Source organism: Giraffa tippelskirchi, chromosome 4 (genome assembly GCF_054371585.1).
Source record: "Giraffa tippelskirchi isolate mGirTip1 chromosome 4, T2T-mGirTip1v1.2.pri, whole genome shotgun sequence".
In the NCBI taxonomy this organism is placed as follows: domain Eukaryota; kingdom Metazoa; phylum Chordata; class Mammalia; order Artiodactyla; family Giraffidae; genus Giraffa; species Giraffa tippelskirchi.
Window position 1 is genome coordinate 131,763,154 of NC_137278.1, and position 22,541 is coordinate 131,785,694.

Genomic DNA, 22,541 nt, shown 5'->3' on the forward strand with positions numbered 1-22,541 from the left:
ACCAGGCGCCGCCTCTGATTAGTGAGGCTGAGCAGCTCCAGTCCTGGGCCTGGGTGTCTGTCATCCTTGCCTCCTCAAATGAGCTCTGGCTTCTGCCCAGGGACATCAGATGATCCTTGACCTGTTTCCTGATATCCAATCTGCCTGGGGTCTCTTCCCAGTTTCTAGCTCTTGCTGAGTCCACCTTGTTTCTGCCATTCCCTAGTGACCTCTAGTACCCCCACCTGTTCCTCTGAACATGCAGAGTCCACCCCAGAAATCTCCCTGTCTGCTCCAGCCTCTTTTAATCTCACTTATTAGCCTCACGGCTGGCTCTTCACTAGACCTGCCTGTGGGGCTGGGCCTATAGAAGGTGGGCCTGGCCCAGCCTCCCTGCCTGTTCACAGGCCTCTTTGTCTTCCCCACAGGCCTCCACCACCAGCCCCTCGTCGTTCGCCATCCAGCCAGGAGTGCTGCACCGCCCGCTGGCCCCCCTCGGGCTCCAGGCCCCCACTGAGACCCTCCTGGAGGCAGAAGCACTTCAACCCTCAGAGTCCTGCAGGTCCAACCAGTGCACCTGAAGCCCTGGAACTGGCCAAGGGCCCAGCAGAGGGCTATGCTGCTCTCAGTCCATCCCAGCTCTCAAAGCTGCATCTTGCCTGCTGCCTCTGTGGGCACTAGGTCTTTCAGGGCCTGGCACTTCCCTGGTGCCTCCAGTACTGCACTTTGCTCCCAAGGTCTTCAACTTCATTTCCTCAAGAGCCAGCTCAGGGCTGGAAAAACCATTTCCAGCTTTAAGCTAGGCATGGGCACCTAGGCCCGCCATCACTAGAGCCAGAGGGAGGAGAAAAGAAAGCAATTATCCCTTCTTTTTTCCCCTTACTTTTTGAATCCCAGTGGTCAGCTGTGATCTAGGAGTGTCCAAGCTTAGAGCACCCTGGGCCCTGCCAGCCTCAGATCACCTTCTACCAGGAGCAAGGCTCTGCTAAGCCTGGGCCCGCCCAGCTGTGCCCCAGTGATAAGGGGAGAGGAGTGATCCCACGCTCCCTGCCCGTGGCCCTTTGCAGTCGAGGCTGACTCTGTCCTCACCAATGTGAGCAGAGGGGTCGTTTCCTCTTCCCCAACCTGGAGATAGCAAGAGAAAGGGTGTGCCAACAGCATCCTCATTTTCCCCAGCTAGGTTTTACTGGCAGGGGGCAGGGTCATGGTGGTCTCGGCTGTTTTCTCTGTCCCCTGCCAGTTTCTTCTCAGTCCCTGAAGGGAACACAGGGGCCCACTCCTTTTTGTACATGTACCATTTCCTTCTCTCTTGTACATAAACCCCAAACCTTCCTTCTCTCAACAAAGGCTTGAAATACCAGGCCTGACTCTGTCTCCTTTTTCTGAGCATGGGGGCTACAGTGGCCATTTAGGCTGACCTAAGCCACAGGGGGGCTTCCCTGGTGGCTCAGCGGTAAAGAATCTGCCTGCAATGCAGGAGACGTAGGTTCGATCCCTGGGTGGGGAAGATCCCTGGAGAAGGGCATGGCAACCCACTCCAGTATTCTTGCCTAGAGAATCCCATGGACAGAGGACCCTGGCAGGCTGCAGTCCATAGCGTCACACAGAATTGGACATGACTGATGTGACTAAGCAGCAGCAAGCCACAGGGACTGAAAGGAGGCTGGGCCAAGCTGCCATGCTTGGGGGAGGTGACTGCAGAAGCCTGGGCAAGGAGAACCTGTTTAGATGGGCTCCAACCTCACAAAGGGAGGCAGGCCTCCCGTGAGGCACCAGTGCCCCCTGCTGGCCATGCGTGTACCTGTCTGGTCCCCAGCCTGCCCCCAGTAGCAAGCCCACGGACAAGACAAAAGAGCCACTGGCCACGTTATAAATATTGTCATTTAAAAAACAAAACCAAAACAAAACACACATACACTGGGCCCCAGGGCTGGAGGAAGGAGTGGTGGAGCTCCAAGGCCTGAGCAGGCGGGAGCAGGCCCTGATGCTAGAGGCTAAGGACCCCCCCCGCCACCACCCAGACTGTCCACCAGCCTGCCACTTGTTCTGGGGGCCCCTTCTCACATTTTATCTACTGGCACCACCCACCCACATGGCATTCACCACCAATCGCTGGTCTGAGACTGAGGGCAAGGACTGCACTAGTTGTCCAGGAAGTTGAGGGGACCCTTGAACACCGCAAGCACCTTGGGAGATGCCAGAAATGGTGGGTTGGGGCTGGGGATACTTGAGAAAAAGTGGACACAGACCAACTAAGGAAGAAGTCTGGGGCAGACAGCGAGGGTGAACTCAGCCACAGCCTCACGCAGACCCGAGGCACGGTGGCGTGTCAGGTCACTGGTGGTCATCCAGCTGCTGCAAGAGCGTCCGCCGCCGTCTTTCCAGCTCACCCTCGCTCAGCTCGCTTTCCGACGTGTCCCAGCCCGTCTGGTGGATCAAAGGCACAGCTCACCCACGGCTTCCCCAAGGGCCTGGGCAGAGTGCTGACCGGGCGGGGGCCAGGTGCCTGCCTCTCACCTTCTCCTTCTTGATTCCAAAGGCTGGGGAGCGGTTAGGGAGCTCTGCCCGCCGGAGGTCCCTGTCCTTGTCCTGTTCTGGTTCTTTCTCATCACTCTCCTTGGCAGCTTTCTCCTCAGGGTCTGTCTCGCTCTCAGGACTGTTCTGTAAGAGCCCAGAGCCCGCCTCCTCAGTTCCTGTGGAGGACGGCCCGGGAGGCGGGTGAAGACATGAAGATAACTCATAAAATAGCAGAGCCTTGGATAGAAGTTCCTTCTCTACGCACCGACTTGTGTCTTCTCTTCTTAGTTTTCTTTTTTGGTTTCTTGGCTTTCCGAAGGCCATGATCTGGAGATGGAAAAATCCCCACTAAGTCCCACGGGAAAAGGGAGGCCTCATCCTTTTCTCTGCTCATTCTTCACAGGCAGGGACCTGTCTGAGGAAGTCTCAGTCCAGTCCTTCTCTCCGCTTCCCGCCTGGGCAGGGACGGGAAGTTCTTACTCTCTGACAGGTGCAGCCCTCCCTACCACCTCCACCCTCAGGGGTGGGGCTCCCCTAGGGCCTCCCCTAGGGCCTCCCCTCCAGCTCCCAACTGCTTACCTGATCCGAGGAGAAGGCGAGAGGAGGGGGAACCCCGTCCTCCAAGGGCAGCACCCCCACTTTCAACAGAATCAAGTGAGGAAGAGGGCTCAGAGCCCGACTCCGAGGGGTTCCGTCGCCTCCGCTTGGGGGGCCGGAGAGAGGGCAGGGGCAGTTCCTCATCTCCTGACTCAGAGCCCTGGGTAGATGAGCAGATACAAGTCAGCACAGAGGGGCGCTGGGCTCCAGAAGCCCTCAAGTCTGGGAACTGGGGACAGGAGAACCCAAGATCAAAGGAATCTCCCAGTCTCCCTCCTGGGGAGGTGATATATGGGGAAAGCAAGAGAAGTGGTTCTTATTTCCCCCAGGTAGTCCAGCCTCACCCCACATCCTTCCTACCCACCAACTCACTGAAGGCGAGTGGGAACGCTTGCGATGGTGCTTCTTGCCCTTTCTGCCGTGTTTCCGGCCTTTGCTGTGGAGGTGCTGGCATTCCGTCTGGTGGAGGCAGAAGGTAGGGTGAGGAAGGCGCCGAGGTTAGCCCCAGGAAGGACCCTGTGTCCCAGAGGTGTTGCTGCCTCCTCTGAGGCTAGGGCCTTGGGTGTATCCAGGGCACTGTGAGACCTCTCCTTCCTTAGTTGTCTGGGAAAGGAGAGCCTGGGGCTGAGAGGTTACTGAGGGTACTGTTAAGCTAGCTTCATGTGTTCACCAGCCTGGGACAAATAGAGAGGACCAGAAGCTCTGCCTCACCTCCAGTACCTGCAGGAACTCCCGAAAGAGCCGGATCCGCTCCGACTCCAGGGTGATCTGCTCAAAGGCTGAGTCGCACACAAAGCGCTCACGGACCTTGAACAGGAGAGCACTGCTGATCAGACCAGCCCCAGCACAACATGGAGGCCGCCGTGAGCACAGGGCAGGGCTGGGGCAGAGGAAGGAAGGAAGGGCGCCGAAGCTGGCCCTGAGCTGTGCTACGACTGGGGTGGGCCCCCAGTGGTGGAGAAGCACCGCTGCCCTCAGGACTGAGGGGGTGTGTTTGATGCCAGGCTGCAGTCCTGACCTCTTCCCAGGCCGTGCCCAGCTCCAGAGCAGGCACAGCCTGCCTCAGCATGCTTCGGAAGGCAGCTTCCCTGCGCCGCAGCCGCCGGGCTTCCTCCTTCTCCCGCTCTCTCTCACGCGCCTCTGCTTTCTCCAGCAGCTGAGGGTGACAGGACACAGGGCAGGGTCACTCAGGAGGTGGGTGTGTAGGAAGCTGGAGTGTGAGCTCCTACTATCACTCCTGGACTGGGGGTAGAGTCACACTGGGGCAGTGAGTGAGAAGGAACAGAACCAGAGTGAGGGACGAGTTCAAGAACGGAGCCCTGGCTACAGCCCCACCCCGCGCGGCCCCTCACACTATTGAAAGTCAGCTTGATGTTGCCTGCATCCAGCGCAGCAGCCCTCTTGTCAAAGCTTATGACGTGGGCGAAGTCCTCGAAGGCTGTGTTCACTTCCACGCAGAAGCCCCGGTCCTGTGGGCACAGCAGCGCATGAAGCAGGGGGGCACCACAGGCCTGAACCTGAAGTTGGCTGCCTCCAGGGCAGGCACGGGTCAGACTACAGATGCTAAAGTAGCCCCCTCCCCTGGAAGGGATCCACAGGACGGGGACGCACTTCGGAGACCAAGTCATTCAAGTCCTCCCCCATCTGATAATTAAGCCTCCCATACCTGCCCTTGGCTTGGTTGTCACAGGGAACTGGGGGGGTTGAATCACGGTTAGGTGCTCAAGGTACGTGTTCTCTGATAGATGCCTGTGTTTCTCACAATTGATTCTTTGTCCCTTTGTCTTAAGCTTGAGCCATTGCTGGGTCGTAAGTTCCCTGTATTCTTAGTTGGCATCTACAGCTATATTTATTGAGTGCCTACTGTGTACCAGGTACCATGCTGAGTGCCTCACACACATTATCTCATTTAATCCTCACGTATCTGAACTAAAGCACAGGTCCTAATTTTATGTGGAAGAAGAAACCAAGGTTGAGAGGAACTAGAGTAACTGCCCAAGGTCTTCAAGGCTAACATATGGCTGGACAAGAATTCTACCCCAGGTCTTTCTAACGACAAAGCCCCTAATTTTAAGCACTACACCCACAATCATTTTGTCCATGGGAAAAATGCTATCAGCTGTACAACTCCCCAACATTATTAAGAACACGTCACACTATAAAGCACCATGGACTAGGCGCTGTGCTTCTAACCTAAGCCTCACAACACCCCAATGAGCAGGCTGTAGAATTGTCTAACTTGGCCCAAGACGACTCAGTGGAAAGTGGAGCCACTGGAGCGTGAGGTCTGAGGCAGAGGTCCAGGTTCCCTTCTACTACCTCTGCTCATCTGGAACCTGCTCTGGTCCCCTGCTGATGGCAGAGGCATACTCCTCCTGCTGCTTCCAAGAGGGTTTCCTCAGCCCATACTCTCCAGCTCTTCTCCTCAGACATACAATCTCTTTCGCTTATGGAACTGCAGACTTCGATCTCACCTCTTCACTGGCTCCTTCCATCAAGTATGCACCTCACTTAACCTGGAATACCCTTTCCACCCTGCTCTCACATTCCTCAAGCTAATAACCTCTGCTTCTGTCCCTCTGTTTCAATCTTTAAATGTAGCACAAAGGAAAACATTTATTTATTAAGCCTACTAATGAGCAAGATACTACAAATGTTATCATTTAATTTCATGACCTTGCATATATATTAACCTCATTTTACAGATGAGGAAACAGGCTCAGAGACATTACATAACTTGCAGAGGTCTCAACCAACAAACAGCCAGGAGTTATATAACTCTAAAGCCTGTGCTGCACTCATTCTACCCTCTTCATGGACACTGTTCTCCTAGAGGTTGCTCATGTCCTAAGAACTCCAACGACCCCTTCTCAGTCCTCACTCTTCTATCCTCTGTTCACTTCTGCAGTCCTTCCTTGTCCGGGGTCCCCTCCTGTCTCTGACCCCTTTTACCACCTCTCTTCTGTGTATGTGCCTGTTCCATACTGTTCCTAGCAATCTCACCCCTCACCTCTCTCCTTTCAGACTCATACTAGACTGGATATTTCACAGACACTTCAAGTTCAGCAGATCGCAAGATAATTCCTTTTCTGGGAGCCCCCACCCCACACTCCACTCCCCACTCCCATGGATGGGCCCAGATCTTCTGTCTTCTAGCTGTTCCGCGTTCAGGACTCTGCATTACCCTATGGGATGTAGAGTGCCATCACAGTCTACAGTCTGCCTGGCGGGTAGATGGCCTCAGGGAGCCCTGGGTTCACCTGCCTTCCAGAGGCAGGAGCCCAAAAGGGGGCAACAGGAAGAGGAACTGACCAAAGACTGTCCTCAGGAGGTGTGGGGAAAGAGGCCACAGCAAGGATAGGGCGCCTTCTGGCCTGTCAGCAGTACCAGCCACTTAGGGATTAAAAGTTAAGTGTCCAATAAAATTTAACTCTTCTTGGATTAGATATTTCTACTTTATGTGGTTATCGTATTTAAAATCTGGTATTTGCTTTATGCCTCCCTGCCCCCATATGCTTTATGAGAACAATTTCCCAAATGGAATTCCTGTTTTCTCCAGCCCTGTTCTTCCTGCTTAATCCTTACCAACCATCAATCCGCCCCTGCTATCTCCAACTCACTCCTTCCGTCCCTCAATTTCACACACACAAAAAAATCTGTCAATTCTACTTCTGAGTGACTCTAGCCTACTGGTTTGAAACTCTTTTTTTAAATCAGCAGATGCTTTTTTTCTTTTAATAAAAATCTTATGTAGAACCCTCATTCCATAAGAGAAATAAACAGTTACACTTGAAAATAGAGGAAGGAGCGAAAAGTCCCCACCACCCTGCCCCCTCTGGCTTGTCCCAAGGCCTCTGTGAACTGACCTAAGGAGTTTCAGAAACAACTGGAGCACCTCATCTGTGCTTACCGGCCATCCCCACCTAGATCATGCAGCAGCTCCTGCCTGATCTCTCTGCTCATCCCCCACACTTCAAACCCTGCCTCAAGAGTCCACGGCTGCCCAGACTTCTCCCAAGGGCCCCAACAGCAAGGGAACAGTCTAGGGGTGAGTCAGAAGAGGATGACTCAAGCTCAGAATTGATCTGAATCACTTGCCACTATCACTTTTTGTATCCTGAGGCTTCAAGTCCTGTCTTCCTACCACTCCATCCCTGTGCATGTAAGTACTCTGGCTGCGGGCATGGCTCTACACCACCACTGGGGCTTCTCCAAGACATCATTCCCCGCCTCCCCGTTACTTACAAGATAAAAATCCAATTTCCTTATTTTAGCATTCAAAGAATTTTACATGCAGGGCTCTCCTTCCCAACTGGGGTATAGAGAAATAAGAGGAAGCCACAGGACAATATGATACATATTACACCTAATGGTAAGTAATTTTAAAATATTAAGTTTATATTAGTAGATAAGTGTTATGGTATTAAAATACAGCACCTGGATGAATTTTAAGGCAAAACAAAGGACTTAAATGTGTGTGCAGTGAGACATTCCTAGCTTTATTCTCAGACCTTCTTCATCTTGGTACCAAGTTACTCCTGCTGGTAATCAGGTGAAGTCTGGGGGAATACTCCCCACTTTTCAGACTAGGAAACATGCTCAGAAAGATTAAGTGATCTGCTCAAGGTCAGAAAACTTGTAACTGGTTAAGATGGACTTTCAACCCCACAGTCTGCCTTCAGTCTTGCTCCTAACCATGGTGCACACTGCTCCCCGAAACTCATGAGAAGGGTCTTCACTTTCACAAAGAAATATGCTTCTCTTTGTTATCTTTTTCCTGAAACACTGGGCTCTCTCAGTCCATCACTCACTTTTCCCCCTTTGATAGACATGAATATTGAGGAACTCTCCAGCATGGAGATGGTCAATTGTAGGTGACTTTGCTCTCATGTTAAGGAAGTGACAGGGAGGAGTGAGGACAGGTAAGGAGGATATGCCCCTTCTAAAAGGCCGTGGCATCTCAGCTTTAGCCCACTGAATGCTTCGCAAAGCCAGCCTCATGCTGCTAGATAATCCAAATTTCCAAGAGATGCTGAAGATCCAGATTTTAATTGTAATCTCTTGATTTTGAAATGTTAGCAACAAATTACAGGTTTTTCTAAAACACTGTACAGGCAGAAGGAAAATACTTGTGGGCAACTAGTTTATGATTAGTTGTGCTTCCTGCTCCTCTCCGCTCCTGTGGCACCCAGGGCCTCCATCCTCCCTCACCTCCTCATTCTCAGAAGTGCAGTTCAAATGGCAAGTCTTCTGATTCTCATCTCTATAATAACCCTTGCCCCTCTGTAATGTCTATCTAATTGTCATGTCTCTCTTCCTATTAGACTCCGAGCTCCTTCTGGGCAGAAATTGTATCTTGTTCATTTCTGTATAAAGAAAGGATCACAACAGCTATCTCTTGAACTGAGCTGCAATGCTCCCACAAAACAGGATTTATCAGGGAGCCCTGTCCTGGGAACAAGTCCTGCACCCAGCCTGCACCCATCCACAGCCCCAGGCCTCCCTCACCTTAAGGATGTCCTTTATGATCTTCTTCTCATCATGGAATCGTGCCTTCAACTCCTCCACATAGAACTTGAACAAGTCCAGAGGGGTGGAGCCTGCGGGGGAGGGAGGGAGGGGGGCCTGGCGGGCGGCAGCTTCCCAAGGCCTGAGGGTGGGGTTGAGGACAAGACCAGGGAGTGGGAGTGCAGAGAGACTGGCAGGGCAGGAAGCCAGGCCAGAGAAGGGAGAGCCCGGCTGCCTTACCCGGCTGGCCCAGCATGTTGGCAAAGCGGATATCAGTGCTGACCGCTGGGTACAGCTCCATCCAGGTGGACATGGAGTGCAGCTGCCCTGTCTCGTGCAGCTCATCCAGGAAGGTCTAAGCAGGGAAGAGGCCAGTTACAGGGAGGGTGAGAGAGGGAGCGAGGCAAAGTCAAAGCCTGGGGAGGAAGAGGAGAGATGGCAGGGAGATGCAGGAACGACCAGACTGAGGAAATGCAGGCAAGGGAGGCAGAGATGAAGAGTTACAGATGGGGAGGCAGAGAGCAATGTGAACAGAGATTGTAAAACAGAAAGGGACAGACTTCACATGAGAATAAGCCGGACTGGGAGCCAAAGAAACAGAAATGTGCCTGCAGCATTACCTTCCCATGACTCCCACACTTCCCAGTGTGTTATAGCCAAGTAACCCCCTCCACCACCACCACCACCAGTGCCACCTCCAAGGTGGGGGATGAACTAGCTATGCCTGTCTGGCTCCCCAGTGAAAGGAAATAAACCTGGCCAAGCTGCTGAGCCTTGCTATTAGGGTGCCATCTGCTGGCAGTTTCTGGGTGGCACACACACCTAGTCTAGAGCCAGCCCAGAGTTGAGGGGACACAGCAGCAGCAAAACTGTAGGCACAGAGAGGCCTCATGGAGCAAGGATAGGGCTGGGCACAGAGAGAAGAGTGGGCCTGGCCAAGAGGAGGCAGGGTGTGGGTGAAGAGGAGGCTGTCTGGGGCAGAGCTGAGCTCGGATCCAGAGGGCAGCAAAGATACCTGGAAGGCCTCCCGGTTCTTGCGCTGCTGGCGCCGCTCCCGAAGTCGGGCTCGCTCTCGCTCCTCCTCCTCCTCCCTCTCCAAAGCTCGGATGTGCTCCTCAAAGCAGATCAGCGCATCTTCCTTGTCCATGTCTAACCACAGGGAGGAGGCTCAGCAGGCACCGCGCCAGGGGAACACCCTCTCAGACCCAGCACCCCCAGAGCTTCCAGGATGCTACTCCTGCAGGTGTCGGGGACACCTGACAGGGGGCACGGGAGAGGCTATTGGAATGATGGTTCGTGAAAAGGGTTCACTGATTATGTAAGTATTATATAGAAGCATTCAGCTCTTGTGAATTTGGTTACTAGAAGTCATCATATGAAATCATAATCTAAGGTTTTACTTTTTATGGGACTGGGAATCAACCAGGCTTTGATATAACTTCAGAAGGTGAATATCAGAAGATACTGCAAGTGATGACAGGCCAACAGCAGCTGATTGCCACATGTGTGACCATTTACAGCCCACCATACCAAGATAATTTAAAACCATATTCACATGAGCTATAAAAGTCATCTTCAAATCTTATTCCTACCCCAGTGCTCTTCCCCCAAGAACACACAATATCCAAGTTAACTATAGACCCTAGAGGGAGAGGTGTCCTGAAGCATCCATCCTGTGATCTCAAGTCCAGAGAGGTTCTGGACTAAACGCGAGGGACTCCTAGATGTCCAAGGGGGAAGGAGGTGCAGGGGGAGTGGTGTGAGGCAGGTGCTGGGGGTCAGGGAGGAAAAGGGAACGGAGGGGAGTGGAGACCCAGGCTTACTCTGCAGCTGATGGTCCTGAGCAAAGCTGGGGTTATCCATGAGGTACTGCTGGGCCTGGGACCATGTGGTTTGGAAGTTGACGCTACTCATCCCATCTAGGATGCTCTTCAGGGCCTGGATGTTGCGGCGCCGCAGCTGCTTGGCCTGTTCCTAGGGAGCCATGGGGTCAGGGTGAGGCAGGGCAGGCCAGAGCTACACAAGTGGGCCTGGGCAGAGGAAACCTGGGTAAAAGCAGGTGGCTTGGGAACTCTGGGATGGCCAGACTCAAGGAATTTCTGACTCCAGAAAGGGGAAGGAGCACGGGTTACAGACCACACCCTCAGAGACCTTCCTGTCCTCCCATACCAAGTTGTAGGCCCAGAGCATGAACTGGGGATGTGCCATACAAGCTTCTGAGTAAGAAGCTGGGACCCTGGGGCAGCAAGTGAATGGGCAGGACCACAAGGAAGTCAAGACATGGAAGGCCTTAATGAGACTGGGGCTGATGGATCCAGCCCAGTAGCTGTTACCTTCTCCTTCTTGGCCAGGAAGAAGAGGACATCATCATAAACCTCTTTTCGATCCCTCTCAGGGACCACAGCCCAGACCTCCAGCTCCCCAAAGGTCTGTTCTGCCCGCCTGTGGAGCATATGGGCTGTGAGAAGGCAGGCAGAGAACAGAGCCTGGGCCCGTGGGGGTCTCAGGGTTCCCAGGCCCCAACCCAGCCTAGCCCCCTGACCGGTAGCGGGTGGTGGAGGTCATGCGTTCATGCTGCTCCAGGAAATGCTGCAAGGTCTGCTTGGCCTCCTTGGCTCTTAACCGGGCCTCTTCCTTTTCCTCCTTCTCCCGCTGCGCTTTGTAGGCATTGAATGCCTGCTTTTTCTCACTCAGTTTGGGCAAGGCACTAGGGTGGACAGGGTGGGAGTTGGGTGGGGATAGAGGAGTCAGCCTGAACCACAACACACAGCCCACAAAGCAGGGTCATGGCACACTGGGGATGGGTCTCACAGAACTGACTGAAGTGTCCACTCATGGGCACAGTGGGCTGCAGGGGCCCCAAGGGCACAGGGAAGCAAGATAGGTTAGTCTCTGGGATGTGGGGAGGGGTGACAAACAGTGATGGAACAAGATAGAGCTCTTAAAACACTATTAATACTGGGTCCTTTTGCTATGGGTTCTCAAGTTGCAGTCAGGCCTCTGCCCTATCCAGCCCCTTTCCCCAATTAATTCAATTCAAATCAATTCAATTCAACAAGCATTTATTGAATAATTCCCTTCCCCTCCTTCTCCTGGAGGCTCTTCAGCTTTTCTTCCCCAGCACGCTCACCCATCTATCACTCTCCTCACTCTGACCCCCTCAGAGTTTCTTAGGAAATCCCTGGTTCAGCCACCCTCCTGAACAATGTCTGGAGGGCCTGCCCAGGCCTACCTGTAACGGGGGTCAGTGACCACCATCTTCATGGCCTGTTCCCACGAAGCATTGGAGGGGACAGCCTGGAATGGAGCAGGCAGGGGTCATGGGCCCTGCCCACCTCCAGCCCCCTCCAGGGCTACCCTGGGAGCCCCACCCTCAGCACCTTGTCCCTCAGCAGCTCCTTGAAGGCCTGCTTTGCCTTCTCCCGGTTGCTCCAACTGAGGCCAGACCTCTCCGGCTCCGGTTTTGATTCTTCTTCCTCTTGCTGTGGTGGCTGATGCTGTCCAGCAGAACTGGGGGACAAAGGGAACTCAGCCATAGTGTCCCCCAGTCCCTATAGTTTTCAGTGCCCTGTGTGATCAGAACACCCCATTGCTCCCCAGGGAAGCCCTTGTCTGCCCATCAGAGGCCATGCCTAGATCTTCACCCCTTTCCTGAGAAACCTAGCAGAGGTCAAGGGTTGAACCCAGCTGGGAGCCTGAGGTCTAGAATGCTATGGGGGGCAGCCCTCACCTGCTGGGGCCCTCCTCTGGCTGCTGCAGGAACCCCTGCTCCAGGGGCTGGGCAGCCTCTGACACAGTGCAATCTTCACTCCCACCTGGCTCAGGTTCTAGGAGGCCTGTGGGCAGCAAGGTGGGGCCAGGCGGCACAGGTGGGGGATCAGGCTGAGGCTGAGGAGGCTGTGGCTGTAGTGTCTGTGGCTGCTGCTGTTTCCTGCAGATGGGTTGGAAGGGCAGTGTCCAGTAGTGCAAAGACAGAGGTGATCAGGGGCTGGCTGGTCTCTATCCTGTGAAGGACTAGGGCCAGAGCAGACCACTCCACAAGGAGATGAGAGCTTGCTCTTCCTCTCACAGAGCATGGATCATGGGGAGAGGCCACTCCCACCCCTCAGGAGGCCCCAAGTATGGGTGGACAGGTAGGCAAGGCAAGCAAGTCACTTACCCTGTAGCCTCTTGTTTGACTAGAGCTGCAACAGGAAAGGATAACGTGGTTATAGGGTAGCACAGAGTCACGCCCCCAAGCCCCTGCTTGGGCCCACCCCCTCCTCACCCTCCAGGTCATCCAGGTCCTTGGGCCGGGTCCAGCGGGACTCCTTACTCTGATTGTTATAGTAGTAAGGTTTGCCTGTGTCCGACTTGTACTCTTTCCAGGGACACTGGGACAGCAGGAGCTGTAAGAGGATGGGCCAGGGAACGTCAGTGGGCTGGGCATACCTGCCAGCCACAGCTGGTGGAGCTAAGGGGACCCAGTGAGGGGGGAACACAGGAGTGTTTAGCTACCACCTGGCCTGGCTCAAGATGAGGGAAGGTGGACTTCTTGAGATCCTAGGAAGGTTGGGGAATGGTCAGGGATCTTAGGATTAGAGGAGCCATGAGTATGGTTAGAGACTCAGGGGAGGCCAAGGACTTGGAAGGGTCAGGGCAGCTGAAAAAAAGGGCCAGAAAGCCCCACTCAGGACCTCTGCCTTGGACTTGAGCACGCTGGGCTTCTCCCACACGGACTGCTTGTCGTCAGCATTGTAGTAGTAGATGCGCCCATCAGGGGCCACATGCTCACTCCACAGGGCCCTCTAGGGGAGGGGAGGGTGCACAGAATGGTGGTCAAGGCTCCTTTCCCAAAGTTTCTCTTCCTCATCCCCAAAATTTAACCATTAGCACTTCCCTTTCAGCCTTTCTACCCAGAGACCCCTGAGTGGAAAGAACTTACCGGAGGGCCTGTCCCAGCCACAGCAGCTAGAAAAGAAGCCAAAGGAAACATATTAAGTCCTTGTTCCAACCCTTATCTGATCCCCATCTATTCCTCCCTTACACTCCATCCCCAGTAAATCTCCCCTGATCCCATCACATCCCAGGATCCCTGGCACCCCAACAGGCATGATCCAGGGTGGGCTCTAGTCCATGGTCCCCTCTCCCCCCCAACCTCCGAGCCTGGGGGGAGCAGACCCCCAGAAGACTCACAGCTGGCGGTGTCCGCACCCGGAGCCGTCTGCCGAAGAAAGAGGAGGGGGAAGGGTTGGGGCCAAGCCCAGTGGCCCCCAAGACCCAGGCCATGGGGGATGAAGAAGCAGGCCAGGCCAGGATCCATGTGTCCTGCTCCCAGGGATCTCTGCTCCCTAACAAGCTTCCCCCACCCTCCGGGACCATGGCTCCAGGACCCCAGGAAGAAACTGCACAGCAGCTCCTTTTTCATTTTCAAGTGAGAGTATTCTGTCGAGACTCCATGGCCCACCTCTTCCACAGAAAGTACCAATTGCCACATCCTACCCAACCCTACTAAACTGAACAGCAGCACAAGAAGGTATAGCGAGATCTCCAGGTACTGCCGCTTCCTCCAGAGACAAAGAAGATGCGAAGAGGAAATTGTATTCACGTGTCCATAGTGCTAATTCTGTGAGAGTGATCAGTGTCTGGAGTGAAGGTGTTCCTTAAGGGAACTGGGCATAGCAGGGGGATAATGAGAGGATGTATGTGCCTTTGGGGATGAGTGAGAAACTAGAAGAGCTGAGTTCGTGGCTGGAAGAAGGACTCAGTGTGGGGAGTGCAGTGGGGCCAAGGGTGGATGTGACGAGAAGAGGGAAAGAACGGAGGCCACGTCCCTGTACGCCAAGTCAGACCCACTGGGCTGCAGCGCAGAGCCCACTTCCTGCCCCTCAGTGCTTACCGCTGCGGTGACGGGCACCGCTGGCATCAGCATTCCTGGCATCATGGGAGGTACCAGTCCTGGTATCTATGGATACAAAGGAGACAAAAACCACCTACTGAGGTGAAGGCAAGCACAGGCCACAGAGAGTCCTGAGAGATCCTGTCGGGGCCATGACCCTCACAAGGGCACTCACTGGGCTCTGGGTGCTCAGCAGACAAATTCACGTGGGCCTGGCCCCACCTTTCTTCCTTCCCTCCCTCCCCAGATTCTCAAGTTAAGTTCAGATATCCACCTTCATCTCTATCTGCAATTGAAATGACAGGGTTTGCTGAGGCCCTGGTGCAGGGGAGGAGATTACCTGTGTGAGTGGTGGTGGTGCCCCCATTGGTGGGAGCATTGGGGGCATGATGCCAGGTGGCATGGGGGGGATGGCCGGTGGTCTCTGACTCATGGGAGGGAGCCCCATTGGAGGAAAAGGTGGGGGGATTCCTGGAGGAGGCATCTGGAAATGAGGAAAGGAAGAGAGCCTGAGCAGAGAAGACACTGCTCTGCCCTTGTCAGGAAACAGCCACTCATCTCCCACCCAACCCTCCACCCTGGCTCTGAGATAGTTTCAAAGTTTCAGTTTGAGAGGCATGAAACTGCCTCCCTCCTCACCACTGAGACTGATAACAGGAGGCCTCTGGGTCTAAGAGGCAAGCACACAGCTTCTTGAGAGGCAGGGGAGAGGGGAAAGAGAAATGGAACTGCCACCAGACTGCGACTGGAAGGCTCCGCCACTTAAGCGACTCTTTCCACAGAGGCCTTTCAGATGCAGGGCCAGAGGCAGGTGTCCAGTCCCCAGTCTCCCAGTCCTCTGCCTCCTATCCCTTTTTTCCCAACTTGATGACCACCAGTTGCTATTCCAGCCTGACTTCATGGCATATTTAAAAAATATAGACAAGGGGAGTTTCCTGGCAGTACAGTGGTTAGGACTCCAAGCTTTCACTGCCAAGGGCTTGGGTTCAATCCCTGGTTGGGGAACTGAGATCCCACAAGCCATGTGGGGGGGGGACAAAAAAGAATACAGACAAGGAGCAGTGAAAGAGAAAGACAGCCCCACCCTGCCCTCATACTTAAGAGGGTCTTTTCCCATTCATTTCTTCCCCCAGCCCCTGTGTGTCCCAAGGACAAAAAGACAAAGGGAGAACTGTCAACTTTATGGACCCAAGCAAAATCCCTCATCCAAGGGCAACAGAAGGGGGCATTACACAAAAACTGTGCTGGCGATGCAGCAGTGCTGGGGACTAAGAAGTTGGGGGTGCAGGCTGGAAAAGCCAAGCCCAGGGGAAGACATAAAACTTACGAAGGGTGGTGGCATCATGGGGGGCCCCGGTGGGAAGGGGGCAGGCGCTGCTGGGGGCCGGGGACCAGAATCGGGAACCGACTGTTGAGGGAGAGAAAAGTCATAGAACCCCGGATGGGCAAAGAGATGGGCTTTTGTAGAAGAGAAGCAGAGGGGTAAGGATGAAAAAGGAACACAAAGTTCAGAGGAAGAGTCTCAAAGCCCAGTTTCCTGCCCATCCCCACTCTGAGCCCTTGACAGATCTGTTCTTTCTTTTGCCAGTCCAGTGTCAGCTGGCTGAGCCCCATCAAAGTCATCTGTAGTTTGGAAGTTTCCATTTTGCTCAAGCCAAGAAAAGATGGAGGAGGTTCTACTACAGGCACAGATCAACTCTTTCCAAGGCTTTTCATCTACCCTCCCGCCTGTGGGCAAAGTTGTGCTTCCCTCAAATCAGTCAGAGCTCTATCATTCCCATTCAGGGAGGAAGTGGCCTCTTTTCCTGTTTGCCTTCCTGAACTCACCCAGTACAGAGACTCAACCCAAAGCCCTCTAAACACAATCTTTAGTCCTTCCTAAGTACTACTACCAGCCCCCTCCCCTAACTGGCCTCATCTTTAGTCACTCTCTCTCCTTGACACCTCCATTCCCATTCCCTCCCTCTTCTCTTTAGCTCTGCATCCCAGCCCCCACCGAGATAGCTAGCAGCCTGTGCCTCTCCTAGATTCATCCCAGTGGAAGCAGCTTTGAACAGCCTAGGTCTCCCTGTCCTACACCCAATGGCTAGCCACATTTCATCCTTTAGTTCTCAGCTTAAATATCACTTGCTCTAAGAAGCCTTCCTGACTCTATTTAAAGCAAGTCCAATTTGTTCTGATCCTCCTTTTAGTTTCCTCACATATACAATTTTGTAATTATTATGTTAGATTGGATATGTGCTTCCCCTTACACATATTAACACATATTCCATGGGGGCAGAGATCATACCTGCGTTGTTGAAAGCTGAATTCCTGGTACCTGCCACAGCGTCTGGCACATAATAGGTACTCAACAAATATAAAGTGAATGAATAAACAAATGAAGGAACAAACCCTATTTATATAGAATCTTACGGCTCTAAAATTTCATCTTATAGATATAGCCCTACATGTGTGTACAAGATTTTCAGAGCAGCATTATTTATAAAACCAGAAGACTGTAATCAGCCTAAATATCCCTAAGTAAGGAACTATAAAATTTTACAAACATAAGATCAGCTACTATGCAGTCATAAAAAGAATGAAGAGGCTCACTGTCTTGGTAATAATCTGGAAGATACATAAACAAGTGGGAAAAAAAGCAAAGTGCAGCAAAGTTTTATTACTTGCATATAAATCAGAAACAAAAGATGACACAAGAAATGAGAATGAAGACACAGGTAGAAAGAATTCTGTTTGCCCTCTGTAACTTTGAATATAACTATATTCATCCATTCAAAAACAGTTTTTAAGTAAACTGGGGCACTGAGATGCAGCTAAAAGGCTCTGTCCTTCCTCCTCCTTGCTTGGAAGGTGCTGGGAGTGTGGTGGTAAGGAGGAGTTCCAGGTAAAGGTGGGAGCTGGCTCACTGCTGCCCAATTTCCCGACTTTCCCAATTATCCCTATGTTGGGGAGACTCAGTATTTAACAATGCTTCTACTACTTCAGCAACACCTGTCCTTCCTTCTCTCTGCTTATCTTGTCCTAAGAGGGGGGTAAGTCAAACTACTCCAACTTGACTTACCTTTCCTTGGGGTTCAGCTACTCTAAGCCCTGTATTCAGACCTGCTCCGCCCCGTTAAACCTCCTTTTGCACAAGAAGTCAGAAACAAATCAACTTAGGATGAAATCCAGTTCTCTGCGCCATACTTTCCCACCCAACCTGCCTCAGGGTCCTAACCTCCCAGAGGCCACATAACCATCTCTGGGTCCTACCAGGCTCTACGATCACCTATTTCAGAGACTATGCCACCATCCACACAGTTGTTCAAGACAGAAATTTGTGAGCTACTCACCACACCTCCCTTTTTCTTATGAATTCATCAATGAGTCCAGTTAATTTTACCTCCTAAAGATTTTCTGAATCCATCTATTTCTGTTTCCTCCTACAACCCTACAACTTAAAAAAAAAAAAAAATCCGACCTACTTCAGTGGCCTCCTGACTGGTCTCCCCATATCCACTCCAACCGCAGGCTACATTACTCCTCTGCTTAAAACTCTTTAATGGCTTCCCACTGTCCCAAAACCCATGTCCAGGGCCTGGGAGGCTGTGGCAGGTTTGCTCCCCAACTGCCTTGCCTTCCTCACCCATGCTGAGCTCCTTCTTGCAATCCTCCCAACTAAGACATTCACCTCTGCCTGGGACAATCCTCCCTCCAACCCCACACACCCCGCCTCCATAACCTTTATATCTGGTCATCATTTCTTCAGGAAAGGCTTTCTCCAACCCAGTGGACTAGTCAGAGCCCTCTTTTACACACTCATACACCATGTACCTTCCCCTTCAGCAATTAGTCATTGGAATTTTAGTTATTTCTACAATTCTGATTGTTTTATTATTTTTTGTGGCACTAATAAAAAACAAATGCTGCCAAATTATGGTACTCCACTGATTTTGGGCTTCCCTGGTGGCTCAGATGGTAAAGAATCTGCCTGTAATGCAGGAGATACAGATTTGATCCCTGGGTTGGGAAGATCCCCTGGAGAAGGGCATGGCAATCCACTTCAGTATTCTTGCCTGGAGAATCCCATGGACAGAGGAGCTTGGTAGGCTACAGTCCATGGGGTCGCAGAGTTGGGCATGACTGAGCAACTAACTCACTACTGATCTTAAGATGTATCTTGACTTCAGAAATGTTAAGATGTGAGTCTTAGAATCAATGAAATATCTGATACCTCCAGTTTCCAGCCTAGGCTAGAAACTTTAAGGGGCAAGGACTTTGTTTTTGCTCAACCCAGAACCCTGTGCCCATTGTAATTTCTTCACCACTCCCATTGGCTCATAGTACATGCTATTTTTTCTTAACTTAATGACTGAATGGTCTTGGCAGGTCCACAAAACAAAGCCATCAGTAAGGTCTAGCAGTTATTTAGGGAACACAGAATGTCACCGCTGGAGGAGACTCTGGCAACTACCCTAGGCATTCTTTCTCAGATGAAAAAAGGGGGAATAATGGGTCCCAGGGCTGGATCCAATCTTCCCTCCAGGCCTACTCCCTTAAAAACACAATCCTTACAAGAAGCAGATCTGGTTTTTGCACTCTAGCATATTCTCTGAGACCCACGTGGTTAAACCAGGAAGTCCAACATTTTCTTGCTTGGAGACCAGTGGTGGCTCCCCATTGCCCACCCTACAGAATCTCTCATCAAACATTTAAAGCCTTTAAACAAGACCCATCCCACATTCTTCTGGCTCACCCTGATTCATGGCTTCCCTCCTCCTCTTTGCACAGAAAGTGTTAGATTACTCCATGTGTTTTATTCTGCTTTGTCTCTTATTTTGTTCAAGATGATCCGATATTCACCTCCTTCAGGTCCTTTACGATTATCCTCTACACATATACCCTCCTACCTCAGTCCTTTCAGGATAAATACTGCACTACTTTGCAGTTACACGCTACTCTATGGATGTTTGCTGGGTGTTTCACATGGGACTGCATGTCTTGCTACTCAGGTGGGGGTTTCCCCATGTTTAGGGATTGAGTTTTCTCCTTTTAAGTCTCTTCTGAATGTCAAGTCAGGGCCCTGCATACAAAGTGTTGTGACAAAATGCAGACTCATCCCTAACCTTATTTTTGCATACTGGAATATCCTAAAACAGACAAATGTGTGTGTATGTACCCAGGTACATTTGTATAAACTCTTTGGATAAAAGTTGACTGTGATGGAGAGAGAGGCAGTTTGGCAGAAGTCTGTGTGTCTGGGGAAAGTGAACTAGAATCAAATATTAGCATGGGAAAACCTAAACAATTAAAAAAAACTAACTCTATATGACCATCTTTAACTTGGAACGGAGATCCCTGGCCAGGATCCAGACACTAGCCTGTTTTGGACAGTTTCCACAGAAGACAGAGCAATGGTATGAACATAAACTACTGTGAAACATTCAAAGCCCTCCTTTCCTTGAGTCTCCCCTGTGCAACCTGTATACTTTCTTTCCTGAAACACCCCTGCCCCTATCTCACTTGATGCAGTGCCTATATAACTTCGAGTCTTATTACACTTCTGGGTGAGACTCTGACGAAGTAATTTGTGTGAGAAAAGGATATAGGAAAGGGGGCTGAAAGAGAAACAGATCATGTGTCTTCCCTGGAACAAAAACACATTTGTGGGTAGGGACAGACAATGAAGAGATAATCAATCATCTGATCATCATGTGTTCACCTGGGTGAGCTGAAGGATTCTTCCCCACCCCCATACAATCAATTCTCAGCCTCCACACTTGGGGGACATCTCAGAACTGAATATTCAGAAAAAAGAACAAAAGGAGAAAAGGAGAAGACTGGGGAGCCACAGAATGGAAGGAGGGGGGAAAAAAAGCTAATTGCTAATATTTACTGAGTGCTTATTATGAGCCAGATACCATGCCAAACAGTCATTTAATCCTTTCAACTATCTTAGAGGTTATTATCCCTGTTTTACAGATAAAGAAACTGAGGTTCAGAGAGATCAAGTAACTTGACCATGGTTCCAAGAGATTAAATGGCAGGGGCAAGTTTGGAATCCAAGCAGTCTGACCCCAAAGAAGACTAAGCTTTCAACTACTCCACAAAGGGGCCTCCCAGCAAGGATGATGGTACCACAGGCATTTCTCACATTCAAATTCATTCCCCTGTTTTCTTTTTACCCCAATTCTCAAACAATCCTGAAATCCTCAGACAGCCAGGTGATCCCAAGGTTGGCCTGCTCTGACTCACTTCCTAAAGGGATCTATGCTGGAAAATGAAGGCTGGGGAGGCACACCTTTCTGAAAGAGGTAGCATTCATCAAAGAGAAAGATATTAGGGAGGCTGAGAGACCAGCTGATTACCTTGTGGTCTACATCCACCAGCTGCCCTTCTTTAGCTGCCCCAAACAGCACCAGCCACTCCCTCCCTGTTTTCGAGGCCATCCTAGTCCCCACTCCCCTGTACCAGCCTTATTATTCTGCTTCCCCAAAATATTAGACAATATTTTCCATTGCATCTAATCCTGCCATCACCTCACCACTCTCCTGATGAACAGACTGTTAATTCTGGCCTTCATCCTTCTTGGGTTCAGTCTCAACGTCTTTATCTATTTACAGTCCTCCCATCACTCCAGCAGGATTCCAGAGGCGCTGGCTAGCCTGCCCCAGCCTTGCTTTGTGTCCACCCTCCCCTCACATCCCTGGAGATTTTCTGCAGCCCCAGCTGAAGGCCTAGCCTCCATCTTCATCCTTCTTTCCTTTGCTTCCCCACGTCCTAGAACCCATTATCCTGAAATCTCTCCTCAAGCACCTCCCCATTTTAAGAGCAGAAAGAGATCTGGGATATCCTCCTTATGTATCTTCCTTTTTAAAAAAAAAAAAAATCGATGGGAAATCTTAGGCCCAAATAAAGGTAGTGAGTGACTTGCCCAAGGTCACACCAAGTTGTTACAGACTGTCTTGGCGGCAGAGCCAGGGTTGGGACAAAGGGGCTTCTGGTCTCCCCATTTCTTGGACTACCCAGCACTGGGTGGGGGCCAGAAACGTTTCTTTCCTCAGGAGACAATACCCCCTCCTCACATCAGGAGACTATGCGGGGAAACGAAGGAGGGAGTCTCAAGAGGTCTTAGGGGGCATCCAGGGCTTCCAAAGGGAGCCAGCAGTGAGTCTGAGGAAGGGGCCTGTCGCACGCCAAACATCCCAGGAGGGGAAACTGTGGCCTCCCTCCCCCCGCCCCCGCCGCTTTCCCCTAGACCCACGGTTCCCACGTCTCTCGCCCTTCTGTTCTTTTCCGACCTTTTTCCACAAACGTACCCTTCACTTCTTCCTTTCCTCTTCCTCACCCAGTCCCGCAACTCCAGTTCGCCTCAACACCCTCCCCCCATCCTCCATCATGGCCTCCCCCGCCCCTTCTCCCCCAAATCCCCGCCCCCTCCCCCCTCCTGGGCTCCTCTCCCTAACCCCTCATTCCCCTCGCTTTGCCCCGGGGTCCCGGGTACCCCTGGCGGCCTCCCCGCCCCCCTTGGCCCCGGCCCGGGCCGCCGGGGGCGCTGTGGGACCGCCCCAGGCCCCGCCACCCCCGCGCGGGGACGTTACCATGCCAGAGCCTCGGAGCAGCTGGGCCGGCTCGGCCCACCCGCCAGTAAACGCCGCTCTGATTGGCCGACCGCAGCCGGGAAGGCGGGGCCAGTGGGGGGTCGCACCCCTTGGTGGCCGGGGCTCCGGTCGCTCCCACCGACCAGCCGGGTCCTCCGCCGGCCCGGAGAGCCCGGGTCCGGCCCCGCCCCCGGCGCGGAGAGCCAGGCCCCGCCCCCGCGCCGCCGGGTCCGGGGTCCGCCCACTGGGGGCGGGGCACGCCTGTTCCGGGCTCTGTCTGACTGCACGAGGGCCGACGCAGGGCTGCAGCCCGCGGCCTGACGTGGAGCTTGACCCCTGAGTGCGCGCCCACTACTCCCCTGCTTTCCCGCCTTGCCTTCCCGCCCTGCCGGCAGGCTTCCGACCTCCGCCCTCCCCTTCTCGGCCTTCGGGCTGGGCTGGCCGAGCGCACGGAGCGGCTGGTGCGCTTGCTCCGAGGA

General features: G+C 52.5%; 2 protein-coding genes across 53 annotated transcripts in view; one reads left to right on the forward strand and one right to left on the reverse strand.

Moving 5' to 3' along the window:
• The window catches only part of FMNL3 (formin like 3), a 51,631-nt gene extending 50,292 nt beyond the window's left edge, over nt 1–1,339 (forward strand). For 8 of the 18 annotated variants that reach the window (XM_081596631.1, XM_081596632.1, XM_081596633.1 and 5 more), the window contains one exon: nt 408–1,339. Coding sequence is in view for 4 of the 18 variants with exons in the window: in XM_081596632.1 (XP_081452758.1) it covers nt 408–496 (89 nt within the window). In the remaining 14 variants the exon portion in view is untranslated. The remainder of the gene's footprint in view (nt 1–407) is intronic. The other 10 variants (XR_014083743.1, XR_014083746.1, XR_014083747.1 and 7 more) reach the window with 2 other exon arrangements.
• Nucleotides 1,340–1,842: 503 nt separating this feature from the next.
• On the reverse strand, nt 1,843–22,232 carry PRPF40B (pre-mRNA processing factor 40B). Of its 35 annotated transcripts, none has more exons than XR_014083762.1 (26): nt 22,063–22,232; nt 15,807–15,887; nt 14,820–14,963; nt 14,480–14,545; nt 13,777–13,804; nt 13,526–13,551; nt 13,278–13,388; nt 12,869–12,989; nt 12,761–12,785; nt 12,332–12,532; nt 11,982–12,111; nt 11,834–11,898; nt 11,144–11,308; nt 10,935–11,043; nt 10,425–10,575; nt 9,617–9,750; nt 8,842–8,956; nt 8,602–8,693; nt 4,446–4,562; nt 4,112–4,249; nt 3,805–3,900; nt 3,466–3,552; nt 3,076–3,253; nt 2,762–2,951; nt 2,497–2,640; nt 1,843–2,406 (listed from the first exon to the last, which is right to left on the reverse strand). XR_014083762.1 is itself a non-coding variant. In XM_081596664.1 (26 exons), exons 1-26 carry the CDS (start codon nt 22,063–22,065, stop codon nt 2,314–2,316), a joined length of 2,634 nt encoding a protein of 877 aa, XP_081452790.1. In that variant the 5' UTR covers nt 22,066–22,232; the 3' UTR covers nt 1,843–2,313. The 35 variants fall into 35 exon arrangements, 30 of the variants coding, with proteins under 30 accessions (XP_081452790.1, XP_081452796.1, XP_081452786.1 ...); XR_014083759.1 differs by having other exon boundaries at nt 3,458–3,552; XR_014083763.1 differs by having other exon boundaries at nt 21,781–22,095.
• Nucleotides 22,233–22,541: the final 309 nt, after the last annotated feature.

Coding starts and splice junctions, on each gene's coding strand:
- PRPF40B (XM_081596653.1), bottom strand. CDS start 20,910: ATGGCCTCGAAAACAGGGAGGGAGTGGCTGGTGCTGTTTGGGGCAGCT. Junction 4,563..8,601: donor TCATAAAGGACATCCTTAAG/GTGAGGGAGGCC, acceptor CTGTGCCCACAG/GACCGGGGCTTCTGCGTGGA. Junction 4,250..4,445: donor TCAAGCTGACTTTCAATAGT/GTGAGGGGCCGC, acceptor TGTCACCCTCAG/CTGCTGGAGAAAGCAGAGGC.